Source organism: Coenobita brevimanus, chromosome 11, assembly GCF_032717465.1.
Source record: "Coenobita brevimanus isolate Jiangsu-jjx chromosome 11, ASM3271746v2, whole genome shotgun sequence".
In the NCBI taxonomy this organism is placed as follows: Eukaryota; Metazoa; Arthropoda; class Malacostraca; order Decapoda; family Coenobitidae; genus Coenobita; species Coenobita brevimanus.
The window spans coordinates 10,190,437-10,214,201 of NC_136964.1; the positions used below are offsets into that span (position 1 = coordinate 10,190,437).

The following is a 23,765-nucleotide window of genomic DNA, read 5'->3' on the forward strand; positions in this document are numbered from 1 at the left end:
GTACCTGAAAGATATGGGTATATATTATTAGGCCGAGCCTACTGTTACCCATGACCCTTAAGTGGAAGTGTATTTTCAAAAATCCCATCCATAATATTTAGTGATGAACAATACTTAAATTCTTCAATACTGTAATCATTGGTTATTATACCAGTTTTCTGTATATGATTTACCTAGTCAAATACTGCAGAACAGTTTCTAGAATGCATAAAGTGACAAGTGGTCCATTAGCATTCATCTTGTACTGTAGTATTAGAAGTCTTGTATGTTGAGCATTCATCTCATAATATTAGAAGTCTTGCTGCATGTTTGATTTGAAACTCTGATCATTTAGTCATCAGAGAGATTAATGTTTCATCTGGCAAGTGCTGAAGATAATGTACTGACTGTTAGTTATATATAAAGAAAAATAAAAAGGAATTTATGAAGACAAAACTGCTGATTGAAATGACAAGCACCATGTTTCCAGGATGACAGGAGCAGAAGTGGTGCATATAATCTTCATGTGATCTCTATAACAATATTTCAGTCAGATGGCTTTGTTAGTATTTTATATATAGGCATATATATTGGAAAATTTGTTTTAAAATGTATTGAAAAACCTGACTGGTGAGAATAATATGCTTTTAAGGTATGAAGAGAATTCATCCCAGGGTTTAGACAATACATTACCGTAGGTTAGTTAGTGATTTCTTTTGACTTTATCATACTAAAGCTCCTTGTCCTTATTAATATGTCAGTGAAATTATACAATGGAACAAAATGATAAAGGAAACACATAACAGCACAGTAGGTTAGCTGTATTTTTATTTCAAATAAAGTTATCACGTGAGAATTTGCAGCTTTTGGAAGTTTGTGAATGCCCCCATTACAGTAGACCTTCGCTAAAATGGACCCCCGTATAGTGGTTAACGGATTTAAAGGACATCATGAAGGCCACCAGACTTGTGTGTCTGTTAATGGTGCACAGTGAGTTGCAATACATTTCCCACCCATTTTACTCCCATAGTTCAGCGGTGGCAAAAGACAATGCTATGGTTATAAGTCCTTTGCATAATGCCTTTTTGTGACTGGCAGCATGTTATAGTATTAAAACACATTTAACATTCTAGGTGGGGATGACTGTTTTAGGTTAATTTATGGAAGAGAGGATAATGTTAGCCATAGCATATGGTCAGGTTACATTCATGGAAAACTAATTGGATGATGATTGATCGTATATTGAACGTAGGGATTATGGTGACCCAAACGAAACTGCCTGTCATGCTGAAAAATGGTGTTTCATCAGAGATCAGGGTGATTGTATGAGCAAAAATGTCAGTCATTCATTAAAAAAAATGTTGAGATCATATAAGCAGACAAATGCACAATACAATACAGTAGTTGATTGGAAAAATGAGGATGCTCTGTAAGAATAACTTTATTGTCTGTTTGATGAGGTAAGCAGGGGAGATGACAAGTATAGGCCAAGCTAGTGAATAATATGAAATAGCTTGAGTGCATTTTGAATTTCAGAGGTAAGCAAATCTGGATGGTTTTGGTGATCTGGGCGTCATGATATCGTGTGGGGACGCCCAGGAATTTGTTCCCTTTGGGCGAGACTACCTGGACCACCACCCTGGCGAGGTGGGCCTGCCCCCGCCCCGCCCAGGCCAGGCACCACACCCAGACCTGGACATCCTCAGGCAACTGCACACGGTCTCTATCAATGGGTCAAAGGTATGGATTTTATTTGTTATTTCATTTCTCATCACCATGGTTGACTTTTATGATTGGCTTTCTCCTTTCTGTTTTCCCTCTCCCTTTCTTTTGCTGTCTTTATTCTAACCCAGTTTATTGTGATGATTGTCTGGCTTTCTGACCTCTCTTTTCTTCCCTCCTTCCGTCCCCAGCTGCGCATTGCTTTTTTTCATTGGATCAGAAATGTAATTTATATTATTCAGCCTTATTCTTATCCAGTCACAAAGAATTGCAATAGAAAAGGATATATGGTAGAGTCATGGTATAGTCTTATTCTGCTCTGAGTTGTAACATGAGATTAACACTTATATGGGATACTGGTCATGAATATGGTGCTAGTCATGAAGAAGTGCCATAGAAAGGATGTAGTCATATAATTGTCTTATTCTGCTTTTAACAAAAAACAAGAGTAATACTAGAGTGTGATGCTAGTGTGGAAAAAAGTACTATGGAAGTTAAGCCATGGTATTGTCTTAGCTGTTGGAAATAAAATGGAAAAGGACAAAATCTCCGGTAAGTGAAGCAGGCCAAAAAATAGCAGTAAAGAATTTTGTTTTCTTGCAGGACTGGTGGATGATACGAGAGAGTAATGATGGCCTTACTGAAGAAGAGCTGTATGTGAGTGGTAGCCGTGTGGTGTGGTCACGTGGACAGGGTGAGGCTCGACGACCAGTGCAGTGCTTTACCTGTGATACCCTGGTCACACATGCCCTCTTCGCCACCTTCCATACACGCCCAGACCCACCCCTGCCAGATGCCGCTTCCTCTGATGGCAAGGATGTTAAGAAGCCAGAAGGTGAGGCACAGTTGTTGTTGTAGTGATCCCAGGCTTGTTAGAACATGAACCTGGGGATCTGCAGGCTGTTGTCCTCCTGCATTCCACATTCCTCCTTTTGGGGGATGTGGAAGAAATTGAGTGATATTTGTATGATTGGCCAATTTATATCAGCTATATATACTAGGGATTGGTGTCAGATGATGTATGATTACCCTGCCAAAAATCTTTGTTCTCAATCCCTGTAAGGTTTTATGATTTTTATGCTCAGTTTTGTGTCATTGAATTCAGTATTTTGCCATTGTAGGTTAATAATTAATGTGTTTGGTGAGAAGGCCAGAAAATATGCATACCCTGAGTTCAAGGGCGTGGCACATCGACGAGAAAATTGTGATTGATGAAGTGATGAAATTAGAGAATAAATTATATTTCAGACATGGTATAGTACACAGAGATGTGCAAACTTCTGCCATGTTTTCACAAAACCTCCAGTCCAGTATTACCTCATCAGGAGTGTAGGGGCCTGGGACATGGCTATTCAATGAATACACTTGGTGAAAGAAAGAATGAAGAATTGCATGCCTCTAGTACATGAGCAGTAAACCCCAGTCACTCAGAAGTATACCCCTATGGGTCTCATTCAATTGGTGTAAACTTATGAGACCACCAGAATGTGGGTGTTTGTGTGCATTCTGATTATTTCAGTAATGGTGTATTTGTGTATGCTGATTTGTTTGTGTTGCAGGAAACAGCATGGGAAGTGTGTGTGTGGTGGAGAATGACTGCCTGACTGTCTTCAGTGAGGAGGGACGGGACTATTCAGTGCCGCTGCCCTTCCCGGTTAGTTATGCCCCAGTCAGTTTAAACCCTTCACTCTAGTGATGCATTGGCTAGTTTATTCTTGCTGTTTGCAGATGTATTTTATCATTCTATAACAAACTTCTTATGGTGAAAGGCTTAATGAAGGCTGTATCTGACTCTTCATTTAAAGAATCTCAAGTGCTGAGTGTAATCATCTGGGGAACAAGAATAAGCTTAAGAAATGTGTTCTCTGACTGAATGGGTTAATCATGAATTTGCTTATTCTGCTGAGGTGATCTAGTTTCTTATAGTTTTAATACAGATATTCTGTGGGGAAGCAGTCTCAGATTTTATAAATTCAGCCTTTCAGAAAGATTTTACAGTGTGCATAGTATATTTATTTTTGTGGCATCATTCTGTTGTGGTATCACTGATTACCTGTAATTATTTTCTTTTCACCTTAACATGGTCAAGGTTTTTGTCCTTTTGCAGCTTATGTTATGTAGCTGTTAAAGGCAATTAAGATGATACTACGGCTGTACATCATGCCATAGCACTTCATTACCAGTGATGTATTTAGTGTTTGGGTTAACTCCTCTTTTTCCTGCCTGCTTAGGTTGGGCGGGTGTGGTCAGGTAATTGGGGTTTGGTGCTGGAGAGACAGGTTGGAGGCAACACTACAAGACTGGGCCATACCTCTGATGCTGCACTGCCCACCCTCTACTCCCTCCTTCACCCCCTTGATGATATCAATCCTGTTATATGCAAGACAAGTAAGATTTCTATGTTGTATGTTTTTTTATTTTTGTTCAGCATAGACAGCCTGCTGTGTTTAGTTGTTCAGTCATTCACAGGTAGTAAACCTTTCAGAAGTACAATTGTTTAAGTTGTATTTTGGGATGGGGTTTTTTACGCCATTTCAGTATGGTATATACTTTGGTGCTAGAGAGGGATGCTTTCATGTTACAGCACCGATATAACTAGGCAGCTGCAGTATACAAATGTCCTTCAGTAACCGCCCTCTCTCCTGAAAGGGAGATGGTTTACTGCCATAGGAAGGCAGCCTGGGGTTGCAACTAGGGTACTGCTCTGATTGTGTGGGTCATTTCACTGGCTGTGCTGTTGATAATTCTGCTGTCATACCATACTTGTTTCTGGAACCTGCCATATCCCTTTTTTGGGTTGGAAAAAGGGTCAGGATGATGATGTTAGTTAAGAGGGAGAGTGTAATGCTAATAATAATAGTGAAAGTGAAGATGACAGTGGTGATGGTTTTCAATTTCAATTTGTTGGTAGTGTTGGTGCTGATGTTTTTGATGTTCCATCCATCCATCCATCCATCATCCAATCCTAATTGCCCCATGAGGAGCGTAGGAGCCCGGGGCTAGGCAGTTGGTCCCGACATTTAAGATGAGAGTGACCAGCCTCACTCATCCCTGAGTGGTATTACATGAGCAATCAACCCCAACCACCCCTTGGATATAAACCTTCACCGGCTCAATCCGACTGGAGCGCAATAATTACCCACTAAAACCACCAGGCGCCAAAATCTGGTTATATGGTTACCACCCAGCGTAGTAAATGCTTTCCTGGTGTACAGGAAACCATTTGGCGGTTGTGTTGATATATTTTTCCTGGCAGTATTTGTGACATTTGTGATGGTAGTGTTGTAGTATTGCAACTGCAAGCTCATCTGAATGTGAACCTGGTGCACTGCAGGGTAAAGTTGCTTGCTTCCTGCAGTTCATTATCCTTTCTGGGGATATGGAGAGAGTAACAAGTTGTGATTTTTTGCAAGTGATATATTCTAAATATCACATTTTCTTCCATTTAATTGATATTGTGCATTGGGAGGAGCTGGTAAATCGGGTAGGCAATTTTTCCTTATCTTACTGTGGATTTAGCGGGGAGAGTCAAATTTGTTGTACATAACAGGACTTTATTCTTTTTACTAGATTCCAGTGAAGGAGCACAGCCACAGTATGTAAGTGACCCTGGACAGAAGGTGATATTCTACTGTGACAATCCTTCCATCCTGGTCTTCCACAGTTCAACCTCTGGTGCACACACCATCTGGCGAGTACGCAGTGCAACAAATGAGGTTAGTTGGGTTTACGCACTCAGACACACTTTTCTTATCTCCTTTCTTCTGCTTGGCTCTTCTCTCCTTTTCTCTTTTCTTCTGTTCACTCTCATACTTTACTCTTTTCTCCTCTCCACTTTTATGTTTTCTTCTTTCCTCTACTGTTTTCTCCCCCTCTCTCCTCTCTCTACTAAACACTTTTTCCCTCTCCTTTTTTCTTTTCTGCTGTACTCTCCTTCCCTTTCCTCTTGCCCGCAATACTTACCGGTATCTAATTCTAGGGGTTATGTATAGCCATCATTATCTCCTTCACTGTTAGAGACCTATATGGAGTTGGGGGGGGGAGGAATTATTTCTTGGTAGGAAGAGTATAAGTCAAAAAAAAACAAAAAAAAAACAAAGGAATACATGCAGCAAGACCCTAATGCATCTTAATTTCTCTTGTTTACAGGAGAACAACTCAGTGCTTCAGAGTGTCCTGGATAACACCAATGGAGGCAACACGCCAATCTCTGCATTACTCTCCAATCCCTCTGCCTACCTCTACCAGAACACCAACCACTCCCTCTCACACGCCCTCCACCAACAACAGCCTCTCCCACACCCTCCCCACTCCGCCTCACTTCACCACCCCTCCACCCACTCCCTCTCCCACCATCACCTTTTCTCCTCAACCATTGGGACCCCCACACACTGCCACACCCCCGGCCATACCCCGTCCTCGACCAGTCGCACCCGAGGCGGTGTTTATCCCAGTGTTTCAGTCACACCCAAAGGCCACCTGATGCAGACTCCAAAGAACCATATGGCCATGCTCAGGTACTAATGTGTTTTTATAATTTATTCTTGCTTTTTCTTATTTTTTTATTTTTATTTTCCAATCCCAAGGCTTATTTTTCTTTTTCTTTAATTTAACAATACAATATATTATTCATACAATTTATATTTATTTGTTTCATTTTTCTTGAATTTATTATTAATATTTATTTTTCCTTTTTTTTTTTCGTTTATGCCTATTATCTAGTTATATTCATTCAGCTTAGGAGAGACTTTTCACTCTGGAGGGGTTAGCTTACATTCGTACTACTTATTTTATAATTTTTTGTTTTATATTTAATCTCTGTGGATGATTTTATTTAGCTTAGGAGAGACACCTTAAACTCATCAAATTTTATTCAACCAAGATAGTGTTTTGTATGTGTGTGTGTGTGTGTGTGTGTGTGTGTGTGTGTGTGTGTGTGTGTGTGTGTGTGTGTGTATGTGTGTGCATGCCAGTTTCATCAGGTGGAGAACAGACTTGCTTTAATTTTCTCTTTTCCCACAGCCGAACGCAATCTCCATCGTTGGTTGGCACGCCCCATACCCCACGCCTACCCTCCCTCTCTGACTCCCTCATTGAACCTGAACCCCTCGTACCGGACCTGTGCCTGGACCTCCTATGGACGGACCACTCCCCTGCACGGGCCACCACCGCCTTCCTCACCCAAGATGCAGCGGGCCAGTGCTACCTTTGTCTGGTTCTTGCACAGGCTGGGGTGGTCCGCTGCCTTAGGTATGACCCACCTGGACCAAACCAACCTTCTCCAGTTTTTGGGACGGCAACAAATATACCTGGGAGGGATGCTCAAGGTGTGCCAGCGCTAAATATGATTGTGGTGCTGGAGGGTAGTAGTAGTTTAAGCCTGTACAGTGGGGTGGTGCTAGTGAGTCGCATCAATCTGTGTGGTCTGCCTCCCTTCGGTTCCTCCCTGTTTCAGGACTTCTCAACGCTTAATATTTCTTCCCGCCTGTTCAGTCCCCCTGCTCCCATTTCCACTGCCACACCTCTTCGCCGCTCAAGCCTTGTCACCTCCAGCCGTCCACCCTCAGCAGCTGAAGCCAAATTTGATGCAATTCTGTCCCCAGTGGTTGGAGAACGGTCAAACCTAGACACCTCAATGACGGAGGAATCGACGGGCCTTCCATTATCATGGGCCATTGTAGGACTGCGTGACCCAGCAGGGGCTCGACTCACTTTGGAACATGCCAGTGGAGCACTGTACAGGATTGCTCTTCCTGACCTGGCCTCGTCCTACCCTGTGCGTCAGTGCCTGGCAGCACTTAGGGCTGTGTTACCAAAAGATGCGGCGTTACACCTCACCAATCGCTGGTATGCCACTAGAAATGCTCCTGGTTCAGGTGATTTCTCCCCTGAAGGGGAATGGACGCTATTCTCTCGCACGTTGTTGGCAGCAGCTGGTTATGACACTGACAAATTAGCTTTGTCTGGCCCAGGTGAGGCACCTGGTGATCACACAAGCTCATTTGGGGCATCCAAGAAATTCCGTGCATCTGAGAATGGGTCTGACAGTGACTGGGAGTACCTACTGTCTTCACCTCTACATGCTGCAGTTGGTGATAATATGAGCCAGGTGCTGGGACTACAGAAGGTTAGGGTGGTGACACGACCCCTGGCGGGAGAGCGAGGTAACATGGACACCACTGCTTCACTCTTTCCTCACCTCCCTGGTCTCCTTATGGCACTCCATCTTGTCTATGAGGACTTTAAGCTTAGTGTGTTGCATTGGGATTTCTGCCTCTTGTTAGTACCATGCCTTCAACAACTGGCAGCTGATCTAAGACTCTATCAGTACTTACATCTTTACTGGAGGGACTTTCCTTACGTTTGCTCCACTCACAGCCCACCCCTCCAACTTTCCCTAGAAGATTCTGGCAAGTTGACCCGCCCCTCGTACCTCCCTGAGCAACCCCCTAACATTTTGGGTCACCTGCATGCTATAATGGGTAGACATAATCCTGAACCATTTCCATGTCTTCCTGAAGTTTGTACCACCACAAGGAACCTGGTATTGCTGTATAGCTTGGCTTCACAACCCCCAACACACCACCCATCACTGGACCATTATTTAAAACCAGTGACCGAAAGTGAACAAGGATCATTGGAGTTGTCTTGGTGGTCTGACTTAGAGGGTGAGACAAGAAAAGGTGCAGGACAGGAACGAGTGGTGTTACTTATGGCTGAGCTTGGACTGACTGTGAGGGATGTACAACTTCTGGCTCCTGGTGTGGCCCTACCACTCATGAATGCACAGCACTTGTGTCGCACATGGCCACCCCAGCACTGGCCCCCTGCTGCTTACCACTTAGTGCAACGGCCAGACCTTGTGGCCCATCGCAAGGAGGCGTCCCGCACACAGGTAAACACTGTGCGAGACTCATTCAGTGTCAGAATCCCCACCCAGATGGACGACGATGCCTTTATTAGTGGCAAAACAACAAGGATTGGAACTGGAACTGGTGCTAGTGGTAGTGCCAGTACCAGTGCAACAGCTGGTACGGGAAGTGGATCTGGCTTACAGGAGGAAGATGGGATGGAAATGCTGGATGAAGCTTTACTTCGATTGCGTTGGCCAGAAGATCAGCGTGTTGTGGAGGTTCGTAGGATGCTGTGTTCAGCCCGCCCAGTAACCATCAATGTGGTGCAGCGACCTGAAGTGTCTGACCATGACTTTCTGGAGGAGCAGGAGCGGCACCTGTACGCCCTGTGTGTACGCACCATGGCACTGCCTGTGGGACGGGGAATGTTTACACTGTGCACTGCCGCCCCACTACCCACTGAGCCTCTTTCCATCCCTCGTCTGAATCTCACTGGTCGTGCCCCACCCCGTGGCACAGCAGTCGACCTGTCCAACATCGAGGTGCCACCCAATATGGAAATGTGGCCACACTTCCACAATGGCGTAGCGGCTGGACTCAAGGTGGCCCCAGATCGAGGCAGAGTAGACTCAACCTGGATAGTGTACAACAAACCTCGGGGGAACCTTGACACCCCAACACAGCATGCGGGTTTCCTCATGGCATTAGGACTGAATGGGCACTTAAGACAACTAGCCACTGTTAGTGTGCATGACTACCTAGCAAGGGGGCATGAGATGACCTGTGTTGGACTCCTACTGGGTTTGGCAGCAGATAAAAGGGGTACCATGGACCTCCAGATCACCAAGCTACTTAGTGTTCATCTCGAGTGCCTACTGCCCCCAACATCGACAGAGTTAGACGTCCCGCACACCGTCCAAGTTGCGGCCATACTAGCCCTTGGATTGCTGTACCAGGACACTGCACATCGTCACATGGCTGAAGTACTACTCAGGGAAATTGGTCGCCCACCTGGACCGGAGATGGAAAACTCAAGTGACCGTGAATCATACTCTCTGGCTGCTGGTCTAGCTCTCGGTCTGGTGATGTTTGGCCGAGGGGGTGAGGCGGCTGGATTGGCAGACCTTCAAGTGGCCAGCCAGCTCCACCATTACATTCAGGGTGGTCGCAAGAAACCCCTCCTCCCAGCATATAAGGACAAGTACAAGTCACCAAGCTACCAAATTAAGGTTGGTGTTTTTATTATACCAGTGCCATTAAGACGATAGGTTAATCATGAACCCTTAAGCTCTTCATCCCCCTTCCCCCCTGCCTCCTGGGTTGTAGTCTCACCTAAGCCAACAGATTAATGCCATCAAGAGGAGTAGGCTGGTCATTTACTTTTTATCTCTTCACCACAGTGATGTTTATTTTGCTTTTACTAGTGTGTCAGTTACCAAATTAACTTCTTTGATGGTGGAACCCCTTCCCCCCCCCTTTTGTGTTTTCAGTTATTTTGTTTCATTTTTAAAACAAGGACCAAGGAGTTCTCCGTGCTGTTGATTTTAGGAGTAATACAAGATTAGATGATGGATGTATGAAAAAGGCATATTTCTTAAAAAAATAAATAGATGAACAGCAGTTGCTCATATTTCTGTAGGATATAAAAAGATTGAACAGTATATAATAGTAGTTTTATACACTTGTGCAACGTTAACTTGTATGTGACTTTGACGTTAACTTTACAGTATGAATTTTTTTTCAGGAAGGTGAGAGTGTCAACATTGACGTAACAGCCCCGGGTGCCACCCTTGCCCTGGGTATGATATACTTCAACACCAACAACGCTGCCGTCGCTCGCTGGATGACACCACCGGCAACACCATATCTCCTTGACCAGGTTTGTCATGGCTGTCTATCTGCCTTCCTACCTACCTACCTACATTTAGCTATCCATATTCAGATAACTTATCCTGAAAGGGATGGCTGTTAACAGGTTGCCCCCTTGTCACCCTGTCTTCTGCCATCAGTCTTTCCTCCCTCCACACAACACTAGACTGTCTTTCCTCCACCTAACATTAATTTCATGCAGTCACAATTAGTATTTAGGTTGCAAGAATGAGCCACATATGTTAGATGAAAATAAACCTGCTATGGTCAAATTGGCCCTCTAATCTGGCTACACTCAGTCATCATTTATGCTGAAAGGAGTTACAGATTTTCAGTAGAAATGCAGTACAGGTAGTCAAGAAGGCTGCCTCTTCTACTGTACACACTTTTACGTGCCATTAAATTGGCATCTTCTTGAATACTTAGTTGTAACAGTACCGTACTATTTTTTTCTCCGTCTCTTTTTTAATAACTTTTTTTTTTTTTTATGACAACAGAGGAAAGGGAAAAAATGAAAAAAATAAATAAATAAATAAATAAAAAATAATAATAATCATAATAATGCCAGAAAACGATGCTAGTCACAAGAAATTGCTAAAGCAACAGCGTAGGGCAGTAACATGATCTTTCTTTGCGATTGACCTGTGACATATGTCACAGTCGAATGAAGATCTGGGTCAAGTTAAGGTGAAAAAGATATTGTTATATATGTGCCAGTCTTCTCCGTTGGTAGTGTGAGTATCTAAGACTCACTGGTGTAAGTCGTACTTGTCTTTAATTTTTTGAAAACAAGGAGGACTTGTAAACACTAGCCAACAATATGTTCTTCACTAATAGATGCAACTACTGTACTGTTTGGTTAGGTGATCTAGCCACATGAAATTAGTAGGTGTGTTGTTAATTTTTTTTACCTGCATTTACTGTAACTTCCTATAATAAAGGAACTGAAAATGAAAAGTAATAGTAAATAGGCAGATTTTTGCTTTTATTACGGTATTCCTGATTTAGTTTGTCAATGCATATTGTGTTTTGTTGTGGCCCGAGATCATCAGAATGTGAATACAGTGGAATGCAGGCTGAAGTGATCCTCTTACTGTCCACCATCTTACTTTCAGGGGATAGGGAAGGAGTTGAGGAACTTTTGCTTAACCAACCAGCTTGCATAAATCAGTGTCATTACTTGCAGATGTTCCCTAGGCAGTCTGGGCGAACAGTCCTGACTTGCAGATGTTTTAATAATGAGTCGTATAGGCAAAGAAGCTAAAAACAACTCATCCACAGGTGCGTCCAGACTTCCTCCTGCTACGTACTGTTGCTCTTGGCTTAATCACTTGGGACAGTGTACTGCCAACAGCAGAGTGGGTAGAAGCTCATGTGCCATCCTCTGTCCTCACACACGTACATCGTGGCGGAAACCAGTCCACCCCAGGCATAGACTATGAATCCATGCATCAGGTAAGGTTCACATGGAGCTGGGGCATTACTTAGGTTGTTGGGAAGTAGTTTTGTTGTATTGAGAGAAGTATTTCCCAAGGTAATACCTAGATAGATATACAGTAACCCTTTGATATCTTCAAGATAAACTGACCCCAATTGCATTACCTCTGTGTTGGTTTGTTGTTGCCCCCCTCCAGTATGGTGCTTCATCAGTGCTTCGCTGTGTTAACGCATTGGAATCAGTGGTAATTGACCAAAATGGACCTCAGTCCCACCACACCACCTCCCGGAAAGGGTCCTTGACACAGGTCATGAAACTGAAATGTCTTTCCTTTCAAGAATGATTCATTAAGAAAAACTCAGTGTTTGATGAAGTCATTGCTTGTGCCTCTTACATACATGTAAAGGATAGCTAAGGGACGAAAGTTATCAACTTTTGAAAACCCAACAAAGGACAACCCATAGAGATGCAGAGATATGGATGACTTTACTGTGCTGTACAGTATAGTTTTGAAAATGTGTATTGTGATGGAATGGGTATTGTTATTGTACATTGGTTGAAAAGATTAGGAGAAATACACTGAGGTGGTTTGGACATGTGGAGAGAATGGAGAATGAAAGACTGACTAAGAGGGTGTATGTAGGTGAGGTGGAGGGAGGGAGAGGGAGAGGTAGACCAAGGATGAGGTGGAGGGATGGAGTTGAGAGGTATATGAGGGAGGGGGGGGTGACAGAGTGACTTGGAGGCGTTTTGTCTGCGGCCACCCTTTGCGGGATTAGAGCGTCGGGCTATAGATAGATAGATAGACATTGGTATAAATGTTTAGTGCTGTGCTACCCCAGTCTGTCTGATTGAGTAGGCCCATCAACCACAGGCAACAGCCCTGGCAGAGCCATCCCATGCAGTGAGCCAGTGTTCTTATGTGGCTGACAGGAAATTTGGTTCATGGATGGACATTGCATTTACATCTCCACCCAGTTAACAGGGGCACCATAATAGGCTGTACATCACTCGGTTTTTTGGTATATGGTTACCACCAAACATGTAAGTGGTTCCGTGAGTAACAGGGCTTGTCGCTCAGGGTAAAGCCATGTGAAGTGGAAGGAGAGTAATGAATAGTGATGGGCAGGATGATAAAAAGAATGATAGACATTAAGGAAGAAGTAGGCAGCACTTCCTCAAGTGAATGGATGATGGGCATCCCCATCTACTACATGTTTAATGTAATGTAACAATGGACGTTGCTACTCCTAGCCCTGCCCTAAGGTGGGAAAGGGAGTCCAGATGATGATGATATGATGATGGTGATGAACAAAGTAGCAGCAGTATTTATGTGGTGTATGAAATGAAATATAGTTAACATTATGTATCATATGAAATGTTTGCAATGTTGGTTGTGTGTGTTTTTGTTTTGAATTATGGATTTGTATTTAATTACCCTGTGGTTGCATTTACAGGCCTACTACAACATTCTGGCAGGGGCTTGTCTGGTGCTGGGCCTCAAGTTTGCTGGTTCCAGTAATAACCAGGCTTTTGATGTACTGTGGAAATACACCACTATGTTCACAAACTTCACTAAGAGGTAAATTCCACTTGGTATTTATTTTATTTATCTGTGCAGCTTTAGATAATGGTGAGTTTTCTTGTGAATAGTAGTAGTTGCAGTAGTTATAGCCCCAGGTTCTTATGAAGTGTGAACCCGGTGGACTGCAGGCTTAAGTTCCCTTTCCCCCACAGTTCACCATCCTCATTTTGAGAGGATAGGGAAGTGATTGAGGGATGTTTCTATAACCAGGTCGTTGAGCCGCCCAGATCATGTGAAGCCATCCTTCTCTAGTGCCTTCCTTGTGAGTGAAATAGTGTATTAGCCTGAGTAATTACAGTAAACTCTCAATTCTCTGGCGTAATTCAGCCAAGCCCTATGTGGGTTAACGCAAAATGCCAGGTACAGTAAAAGTCCAATATTTCGTCATCCAAATCCCCGGCAAATCTGACATTTTGGCAGTTTTGAGAAATAGTCCCATTTACGAAAATCTCCGATCGTTTGGCAGATTCTCCGATTTTTTTCGTCAGTCTTGAAATTCTCCATGAGGCTCGCCAGCTAGCTACCCGCCTTTACCCGCCTTAGTGAGTGAGATAGTGAAAGTGATGGAACGAGTCTACCACTGCCATGAAGCTCAGAGGCTAGCTCTTTCTCCTATAGCATAAAGAGAGGACAAACATGTAGTGAGTCTAGCATGGGAAAGAGAATCTGTTTCGCCATTCTTCCGAGTTGTTGCCGTGCTGCTGCCGACTTCTCTTGATTCTTCTGTGTGCTTTGTGAACTTCGTACCGAAATACCTCTGAAATTACTATTCGAGTGTGCTGTAAGCACCGTAACGTCAGACAGGAGCTTTGTAACACCTGAGTGGACCAGCCGTGTGTTGTGAACAGTATAAACATCTTCTGCGTGCTTTGAAAATGGCCTCCACGTGTGGAAAGTTAACTGGTGTTAGCAAGAAGCGTACACATAAGATGTTGACTATTGCTCGGAAAATTGAGCTGTTGAAAAAATTAGAGGCTGGCATGAGTAGGAAACAGATTATGGATGAGTTTAACATAAGCTCCTCTGCTCTCTCCTCTCCATCACCAACAGCAGTCTCTGAACCTCAAGCTCTACTGCCGCAGCAACAGGGAGAAGAGTCCTTAGAGGCTGTTGCAGGACCCTCTACTGCTGGGGACTTCTTCCAGCAGTAGCAGACTCCAATCAACCCCTTCTATTGTACATATGTAAATAAGGAACCTACTATAAGTTTAGGTAAGTGCATGTGAACTTGTAGGCCTACTGTACCATTACATTTATATACAGTATGTTCACTAATTTCTTTATTTTTCATATTCATGTATAGTACTTTATTCATTACAGTATTGTACAGTATCAAACAGTATACAGTACTCTCTCCAAACACATTTGTAATGATGTGAGTAGTGATGATAGTATTTACCGAAACATATAAGGTACTGAGTGGGTAGGGTTTTCGATAATTCGGCAATTTTGATATTTCGGCACTTGCCTGGTCCCATAGATGCCGAAAATTCGGACTTCTACTGTATTGCATAGTAAACCCCCCCCCCCATTGGCTCAATATTGGGCGTTGAGCCGGATATTGTGTTAATATCCGTCTCAAACCTCTATCCTAAAAATTTTCCCCAGAGTAAAAGATGAAATTTAAGCATAAAATACAATAAAATAATGATACAGTGCTGGTTGGCTACCATTTACGTGCTGGTTGATACATGTCAACACCGGATATTGCATAGGGGTGCTGGTTACATCCTGTTTCGGCTCCAGATATTGCTTTAATAGAGCCAAACCAGCAGTGCTGGATAGTGCGATGATGGATAATTGAGAGGTTGCTGTATGCATGTTAGCTGAGTCCCCCCCCCCCCTCCCCCCAAACACTCATCACTCTCTTCACAAGTCATTTGTCATTAATGAGTGAGAAAAGTTGACATAGACCAACTAACAGATCTATCATTTTCTCAGGAGCGTTGCTGAGCTGGCAGGACGATCAACTTTGGAAACCTGTCTGAACACATCCCTACTGGCACTGTCGCTGGTGATGGCTGGTACGGGTGATCTGGATGTCTTGCGCATCATCCGACATCTCCGGTCACGTGTTGGTCCTGCTAATTCTACCGTTGGGTTAGTGTTACTCATATAACGAGATGTGTTGACTTATCTCCTTGGTCTTGAGGATATTTTTGGCTACTGCTAGATAATTTTATTCATGTTAGGAGAGATTGCCAAAGAGCAGCAGTCTGGTAAACAAGGCTGATCTGTGCAAGAGTGGAATATATTTTGAAAATATAATTATGATATGCACATGTGGTTGGCATCACCTATGGGTTGGTGCCAAGAAATTTGAAATCTCGAAAGAACTGATTCATATTCTAACTCAGGTGCATTCAGTTAATTGATAAGAGGATAGATCCTTGTTTAGATGTATAGTATTTTGGCTGCCACATACGAGCCTTGTTTAGATATTAGTATTTTGGCCACCATTGAATTTAACCCTTTTCTTCTCTTCTTTGCAGGTATGGCTCCCACCTGGTAATTCACATGGCCTTGGGATTCCTGTTCCTTGGTGGTGGGAGGTTCACCTTGGCCACCACCAACATGGCCGTGGCATCCCTTCTCATTGCCTGCTTCCCCAAGTTCCCCACACACTCCAACGACAACCGCTACCACCTCCAGGTCACATCTGATTTTTTTATTTTTTTACATAGTTCAGAGGTTTGATTGATGTGTGAAATAATAGGCAGTGTTGTGGATGGCATTCCTAGCACTTTATCTTTAGCAGTTTATATTACACAGCCTACTCCATATTAACATAGGTACTGCAGAGGGATGTCTTCATGTGGTGGCACTGATAACTGGACTGCTTAGTTGCCTGGTTATGCAAACTTCCCTCACCTCCCTCCTTGTCTCCCAAAAGGAGGATGGTGGAATGTTGAATTAGAGCAACTAGCCTGCAGTCCACTTGATTCACATATCAGATGAACCTGGGGCTACTGCTGCTACTACTACAGTAACACTTTCTGGTACGCTATTTAAGTTATATTGATGTAGTTATATCAGTGATGTGAGGATATTGAGGTGTAATATGTAGGAAAAATTCAGATACAGTCAAGTTGCCTATGGCGCGGTTTTCTATGGCACGACAAGGTGGGGGGGGGGGAAGCACATAAAATACCTATGGTGCAGGGGTGCGGCAAGTTTTGAAATGCGCCTCTTGCCTTGGAGCCTCCAACCCTACCCCTTCCACTTTAGCACTATTGTTGTCGGAGTTAGGTACGTTCAATATTTTATGCCCTTAAAGCCCTTTATTATTTATTGTTTAGTGTTTAATTTGTGTGTAATACATGCATTGACTGATTGCTTGATTGTGTGCCTGTGGAAAGCGGGGGAAAATGGGGAAAAGTGGGGTGAAAAGGGGGACTTTGGGAGAATGTCCAGAACCAAATTCCATTTTTCCCATAGGTTTAGTTATTTGTATGGCATGATTTTCTATGGTGCGGACTTCACCCATAATCAAGTAGCCACGCCTTAGGCGACTTGACTGTATTTCAATAAATCCAATTACTGTTCTGGAGCAGTTAACTGGCTTTGGCATATGGCTCAACTTTCAATCCAGTGAAATCATTAGCTGTGCCGTGGCCCACCTAATTGTGTAAGTGTGGATGAGTATATCTGTGAGGTTTAGTCAGGATTCCGAGGGCTCGAATAATGCGTTAATGAATGTGTGGGGTTCGTTCACTTGGCCAGACTTTTTACTTTATTTTTTGTATTCATCCCTTCCAAGAGGGGGAAATGAGGTATAAATGATGGTGATGCATCTTTGTGGTGTAATATTTGTGTAACGTGTGATGCATCAACAGGCGCTGCGTCATCTGTACGTGCTGGCAGCTGAGCCCCGACTGGTCATGCCAGTAGACGTTGATACTGGGCGCCTCTGTCAAGTTAAGGTGATGATTGGGTAAGTTTCACCACCATGCAGCTTTCATATTCCCTCTTTCCATGTTGCTGAATCCTGCATAACCTTTTGTATTTGTCTTTTTCCATATGTCTGGACCCTGCCTTGCCCCATTTTCTAATGAGGACTGTCCGTATTTCCCTCTTGGTCAAAGTCCTTGAGACTGACAAAATTGGCAGAGAATATTTGTGCTGGTTGGTATTTCGGTGATGAATTGGTTGTCCATCAATGCTTAAATTCTAGAGGGCAAAGGAAACTTGGGGAGGAAGCTATGCAGTTTCTTTTTGCCAAAACTTTCTGTCCTCTCAGCATACCTCTGATTTAGAAGATATGGTCTCAACAGGTTTATATTTTTATTTATTTACTTATTTTTTTGAGCAACACACACTGGTAGTGACCTTTGACGTTGTGGTGTCATGAAAAGTTGTCAAAGTGCCACACAAACAGCCTACTGTATATGACATTCAAACTCCACTACCATCCCATCCACCAGATTTCGAGGAACGTGTGAGTATCCTGGAGTGAAGTACGAGGTGATGGCACCAACACTGCTCCCTGAATTGAGTAAACTGTCTACGGTAACCTTGGAAGCAGACACCCCCGACCACCGCTACTGGCCCATCTCCTTTACCCGAGGCCACGCCAGCTGGGACGTCCTGGCTCGGCTGCTGAGATCTGGAGCAGGCGTGGCGGTTAAGCTTCGAGATGGCCGCCACCCCTATACTAGAACTGACACCCCTCACCCTGCTGCTCCTGCTAACCTGCCAGCACCTTTATTTACAACTGATCCAGCTGCTCGTTGGACCATTAAGGTATGTCAGTTCTTAGATTGTGGCAGACTCATTTGGTCTTCCCTCAGAGGTTGTCCCTTGTGTATTGTCTGCACTGTTTATCATCCATTTTCCATCCTTAAGTCATAATATCTGATGTATTTGTGTGCAGACTGTATTAGTAATTATCCTGGTGTTTATCCATTTTTAGTTGGGGTGGTTGCCCCCCCCACCCCCTTCATGAAAATCCGTGACATTATTGTGTGCGTAACTTTTAACTCTGACACCAGTTCATGTATTTATTTAAATTGATGGGTGAATAAGATTTGGGATGAAATTGTATATATTTGTTTGTCATGCACATCTTTCCCAAAACTTCCAGAGCTGTGTACTGAGTGAGGTCAGTGGCTGCTCTGCACAGCTGGTGCATGCACTGGTTGGTGGAATAGCACCCTCATCGTCAACAGCATCAACCAGTACGTCCCCATCATCATCAGCCAAACAGTCTTCAGCATCATCCAGGTCGTTGGGGTCATCTGAAGCCTGTGGCAATGAGAAAAGAGAAGAGGAAATCGAAAATGGGTTCACTCAAGCACTTATGACAATTGTTTACGAGTACCTGTCTGTGGGAATGCCCCAGGCCATACCCAACTGGTTAGCAGCACTACAGGTAAAATTTGTTGTACTTTGTCTATGTAATGCACAAGTCATGCACCTAATACTACACAACACATAGTAGTAGTTTCCTAAACCTCATTTGAAATGTGAACGCTGTGGACTGCAGGCTGAAGCTGCCCTCCTCCTGCAGTCCACCATCCTCCATGCGGGGAATATGGAGGGAGCTGAGGAATGTTTGTATAATCTGGCACTGGAGCTGAGCTGTTATATCAGTGACACCAGATGAAGGCATCCTATTCATATACTTTTCTAAGCTTAAATAATTTGTAAGATGGCATGTGTACTCATTTATCGTCACTCACAGTTACCAAATATACTTCATAGTCATTTAGAGTGAATGTCAGAGTAAGAACAACTAAACAGTCTTTAATAGTTGACTTCTGGAGGCTTGTTCATCCTGTGATTTGGGTAGAGACCATTATAAATACTTTTCAGTATATCACCTCTGACATTACCACAGCTGAGATGAGATTAGGATGTCGAGGATCCTGAGTTTGTTACATGTTTGGAGTAATTTTCTGAGGACTGGTGGGTTAAGTGCATAATTTATTAGCCATGTGGGGAGGATGAGGAATGAGAGACTGGCTAAGCAAGTGTGTGTTTGCTTGAGGAGGGAGGGAAGGACTGGGGATAAGATAGGAGGATTGATTGGAAAGACAAATGATAGGAGGATGCGAGTTGGAGGGAGGGCAGTTAAATGGATAAAGGACAGAGCAATGTGGAAGCAGTTTGTTTCTGGCCATCCCTACAGGGTTAAGTCTTCTGTCATTAGATAGATAAATTATTTCTATATGTTGCCAGCAACCTTAATCCTTTAAGGGATGCTTCACTCAAGTTTACGATGTATTTATGCAGTCAGTAGCCAGAGTTCTGAGTTTGAGGTTGTGGTTTCATTTCCAATAGCTTTTCTTGGGATCTTTATGCATCTATTACAATAGATGTGCATTATTATAGGTCATATGTTAATTTTGTTTGTTTTAAATATAACTAACCTTTAATCTTGTTTAAAATTGCTTAATGTAGCATATGAGTGAAATTGGCAATGGTTAAATACCCAGTAGCCCATAGGTTATATATGTACTCTCTTATACAAGCAGATTTCCATGTGTAACTACTCTTAACATCAGGAGCCCTTTTGTATGAGGGTTTTGTGTTAGTAACCAAATTGTCATTTGAGTAGTATCTTGAATACAGTACTTTGTAAGTGTAGGTGTTACAGAAGGAGTTAAGAAGTGCTTAATTGGAGATCATTAATCAGGATGTACTTATTAGGTGACACCATTATTTCAAGAGGGTTAGGTGATATGACTTAATGACTGGGATATGTCACTGGGTGTGCTGTATGATTTTTATGCTCTCTTTCTGGTGGGGAGGGGGATCCTACCTCATCCCTTGTCTTAGGTAGGAATTGGAGAAGAAATATTGGGATACTGTGTATGATCAGGCAGTTATAGCGGTGTGTTTGACCTCTCCAGTTTATTATATTTACCCAGGCAGAATAAAATCGTCTGTATCTGGCAAGATTATACAGTACTGAAAGTCAGTTTCATTGCAGAGAAGGGGTTAAAGTAACTTGTTATCCCACAGGGCATTCGGCAAGTATCAGATCTGAGTCAACGAGCAGGATTATTAGTGTGGCAGGCCAAACTGATCAGCCGAGCCGCTCACTTCCTCCACCCTGTCAACCCTCATCCTGTGGCCCCCCTGTCATCCACGGTGGAGGGGATTGGGGAACGCACAAGGCCTCTAGTGTCGCCCGAACAAGCACTGTCTCTTGGTAAACGCCTTCAGTCACTCACCGATACCTGGATGATGCAAGGTTAGTCATGTCTGCATGTGTTTGCTGTCATTGTATGCAGTTACATTCGTTTTTGTGACCAGCTGTGTATTTATCATGAGGTAACAAAACCCCTCCACTGATACCTGGATGATGCATGGTGTCAGGTGGATTTATATTATTGACCAATCTAGAATGTCACTTTCTGCAAGTTTTTATTATTAACCCTAATTAATTGATTTTCATTATTTATTTTTTATTTTTCCTCCAACCAAGAATTCAAGAGACTGAACTGGAGGAGTTAAATATAGCTTTCAGACACCTCATCACTAAAGGTTCATTAATGCTGAAGTAAATCACCTGGCAATAGTGAGCATATATTTAAAGAAACTACTGAAATTTAACCTTTTGTGCTTTGGACACGACACACCTTTCAATGTGATGATGTATTTTACATTTATTTTAAAAATTCATTCTTAATCTTATCAAACTGTGACAAACTTCATTTATTCATGATGCTAGTACTCTCTTCAGAGTGGTTTACAGTAAATTTAAACTGTCTACAGGTAATGTGTTGTGATTTGGACACATTAAACCTCTCAGTATGATGATGATTTATTTATTTATTTATTTTTTAAAATTTCTTCTACCAATGTTATCAGACTGTGACGAAACTTCCTGTAGCCAAGACACTTGTACTTGTTGCGAAGTTAATTACAGGAAATATAAATTCTCTGTGGAAAATGAAAATAAAATATTTTAAAGACATCATACTGAAAGGGCCAGGTATAATATATTATGTATGTTAACACTACACTGAACTTTATATAACTACCATGAATTGGTAGAATAGAACGGTACCCACATAATGAAAAATTTTTATCGACTAATTTTGGGATCAAGATATCTTTACTGGTAACTTTTCAGTAAACAGTCCTCCTTCAGTGCCAGGCCTCTTCCTCTTTTAATGCCACCCTCTCTCTTCCCTCAGTGTTAGTATATTCCTTCTCCCCTTCTTCTCTCAGTGCCAGCCATCACCCCCCCCCCTCTCTCTCTCTCTCTCATTTGCAGCCTTCTATTCCTCCCCCTTCTTTCTCATTTGAGCTTCCCTTACTCCTCCATCCTCTCTCAATGCCCCTCCCTTACTCCTCCCTGCCCTCTTTTTTCAGTGTTCTTCCCTTACTCCCCCCTTTCCCCCCCCCTTTCCTCCATTTTCAATGCTCTTCCCTTACTCCTTGCCCCCCCCCTCTCTCCATTCTCAGTGCCCTTCCCTTACTCCCCCCCCCCCTCCTTTTTCAGTGCTCTTCCCTTACTCCCCCCCCCCCTCTCATTTGTATCCTCCTACTCCTCTTTTCTCAGTGCCCACCCATTTCTTTCTCTCTCTGTCAGCTTTTTGTTCCTCCTTCCTTCTGTTCCAGCCTCTTTCCTCCTCTCTTTCCGTGACAGCCCCCTTCCTCCTCCATGCTGTGTGTGTGTGTGTGCGTGCACCAGCTCTTTACTCCTCCGTTCCTTCAATCTCATTGCCAGCCCCTTCTTCCTCCAGTCTTCTCTCTCAGTACCAGCTCTCCCCCTCCCTCCCTTGGCGTCAGTCCCTTCCTCCACCCGTCTTCTTTCTTGTCGTATTCTCTCTCAGTTCTGACCTCTTCCTCCCCCTCCCCCTCACTGTCAACACTTTCTTTATTCAAGAAAGAGCAACTGGTCACCTGCCTTGTAATCTAGCCTGGGGACCTAATCTCCTGATGAGTGATGGGGCACTGAAGGTTTGTATGATTGTTGGATGAGTGATTTTTAAAAATTATAATTATTGTTTTACAAATTTTGTTTGGAAAGTTATCCTGCCAGTCAAGAGTTATCAATTGATCCCATTCACAGCAGAGGTCCGTGGGCAAGTGATCAGCTACCTTAAGGGTGAGACGGACTGCCAGTTGACGCCAAAGTGTGCCTTCATACTCACCCTTCTTGATCTTCCTACACCCATTGATATCCAAGGTAGATAATGTCCTGAAGTTTACAGTTCTATTTATTTAAAGTACAATACATTTTATGTTCACTTGATTAATCAGTCCTTTATCATTTGTTTGTGGAATTTATAATATTGATAGTAATGGTGGTTGTATTTATCATAATAATAGTAATAAAGTGGAGGGTGGGAGAATAATCATCCTGTCAAGTAGGGAGGATTGGGAGGGCATTACACTGAATGGGGAAGAGGGGGGGGTGGGGAGTCACAACCCAGTGGGAGGAGGCGACTACACTGAGGAGGGGGGGAGGGAATGGGAAAGAGGATGCTTGCTTCCCCACCTTCCACTAATATATTAATAATTACCTGCATTTAGTCAATCGTTATCAATCCTTAAAAAGAAAAAAGAATCATCAGTTAAGGAAATTTCCTACTATCTCTCGTAAGCAGTTATGCTGCTTATTACTCTAAAAGCATCATGATTTCTCTCTCCCTACCAGGCTGCAGCAATCCACTCTCCCTATTGTCCAAGCTCTGCAGCTCACGGCTTCCATCGTCCGTCATATCATCACTCGCCAAAGTTTTATTTATTGACCATAGATAGGTAGGCATGCATATACTGTAGGGGTTTTGTACGTATGAATTGTTGTTTATTAATTGAACAAGACTATAGTAATTATGTACAGGGCATTTTTTTTTTTTTTTTTTTTTTTTTTTTTTTTTTTTAAACTAATATATAAAGATCAAACACGAACAGAGCTGGATCCATGGATTATTTTCTTAAGCTATGGATGTGTGGAGGCAAAAAATTAAAGTAGCTTTAACCACATAACACTGAATTTTTACAAAGGCCATTCAGTATGGGTTGTAAAATACTGTATTTCCTTTCAGACACAGCACTCCAAAAGCCAGTCCGTTTTCCATTGGTTTCTTGTGATAGCCTGGATAGGTTAATGTAAAACAGATCCATAAAGGGTTCAGAGAATGCCAGAGTAATACAAAGTTTGTATGAAAACACAACTAATGTTATTACTGTATACTCTTTACTCTTAACTTGGCCTGAAATTGATATCGTGTATTATCATTGTGAAGTAAGTGTAATAAGAGATCAATTAGAATATTGTGCTAGTCATGAGGAAGTGCCATGAAAGTTATGTGTTTCTGGCATTGAGCTGAGAAATTAAGCTACAAAATTAGTTAAG

At 42.9% G+C, this 23,765-nt stretch overlaps 1 protein-coding gene across 1 annotated transcript; it reads left to right on the plus strand.

The window, feature by feature from the left end:
- The first annotated feature begins 1,554 nt into the window (after positions 1–1,554).
- On the plus strand, positions 1,555–23,167 carry LOC145410969 (anaphase-promoting complex subunit 1-like). Its single transcript, XM_080281028.1, has 18 exons — positions 1,555–1,719; positions 2,305–2,536; positions 3,261–3,355; positions 3,933–4,089; positions 5,272–5,417; positions 5,851–6,218; positions 6,724–9,784; positions 10,300–10,434; positions 11,706–11,879; positions 13,320–13,444; positions 15,389–15,547; positions 15,940–16,099; positions 17,284–17,381; positions 17,872–18,190; positions 18,531–18,818; positions 20,414–20,645; positions 22,479–22,592; positions 23,064–23,167. The coding sequence occupies exons 1-18, from the start codon at positions 1,555–1,557 to the stop codon at positions 23,165–23,167; spliced, it is 6,132 nt and encodes a 2,043-aa protein (XP_080137154.1).
- Positions 23,168–23,765: the final 598 nt, after the last annotated feature.

Bases quoted from the DNA above. Each gene is read 5' to 3' on its own strand.
- LOC145410969 (XM_080281028.1), top strand. From the start codon at position 1,555: ATGATATCGTGTGGGGACGCCCAGGAATTTGTTCCCTTTGGGCGAGAC. The intron at 18,819-20,413 runs GTAAAATTTGTT...GTTATCCCACAG, and splicing joins ACTGGTTAGCAGCACTACAG to GGCATTCGGCAAGTATCAGA. The intron at 22,593-23,063 runs GTAGATAATGTC...TCTCCCTACCAG, and splicing joins TACACCCATTGATATCCAAG to GCTGCAGCAATCCACTCTCC.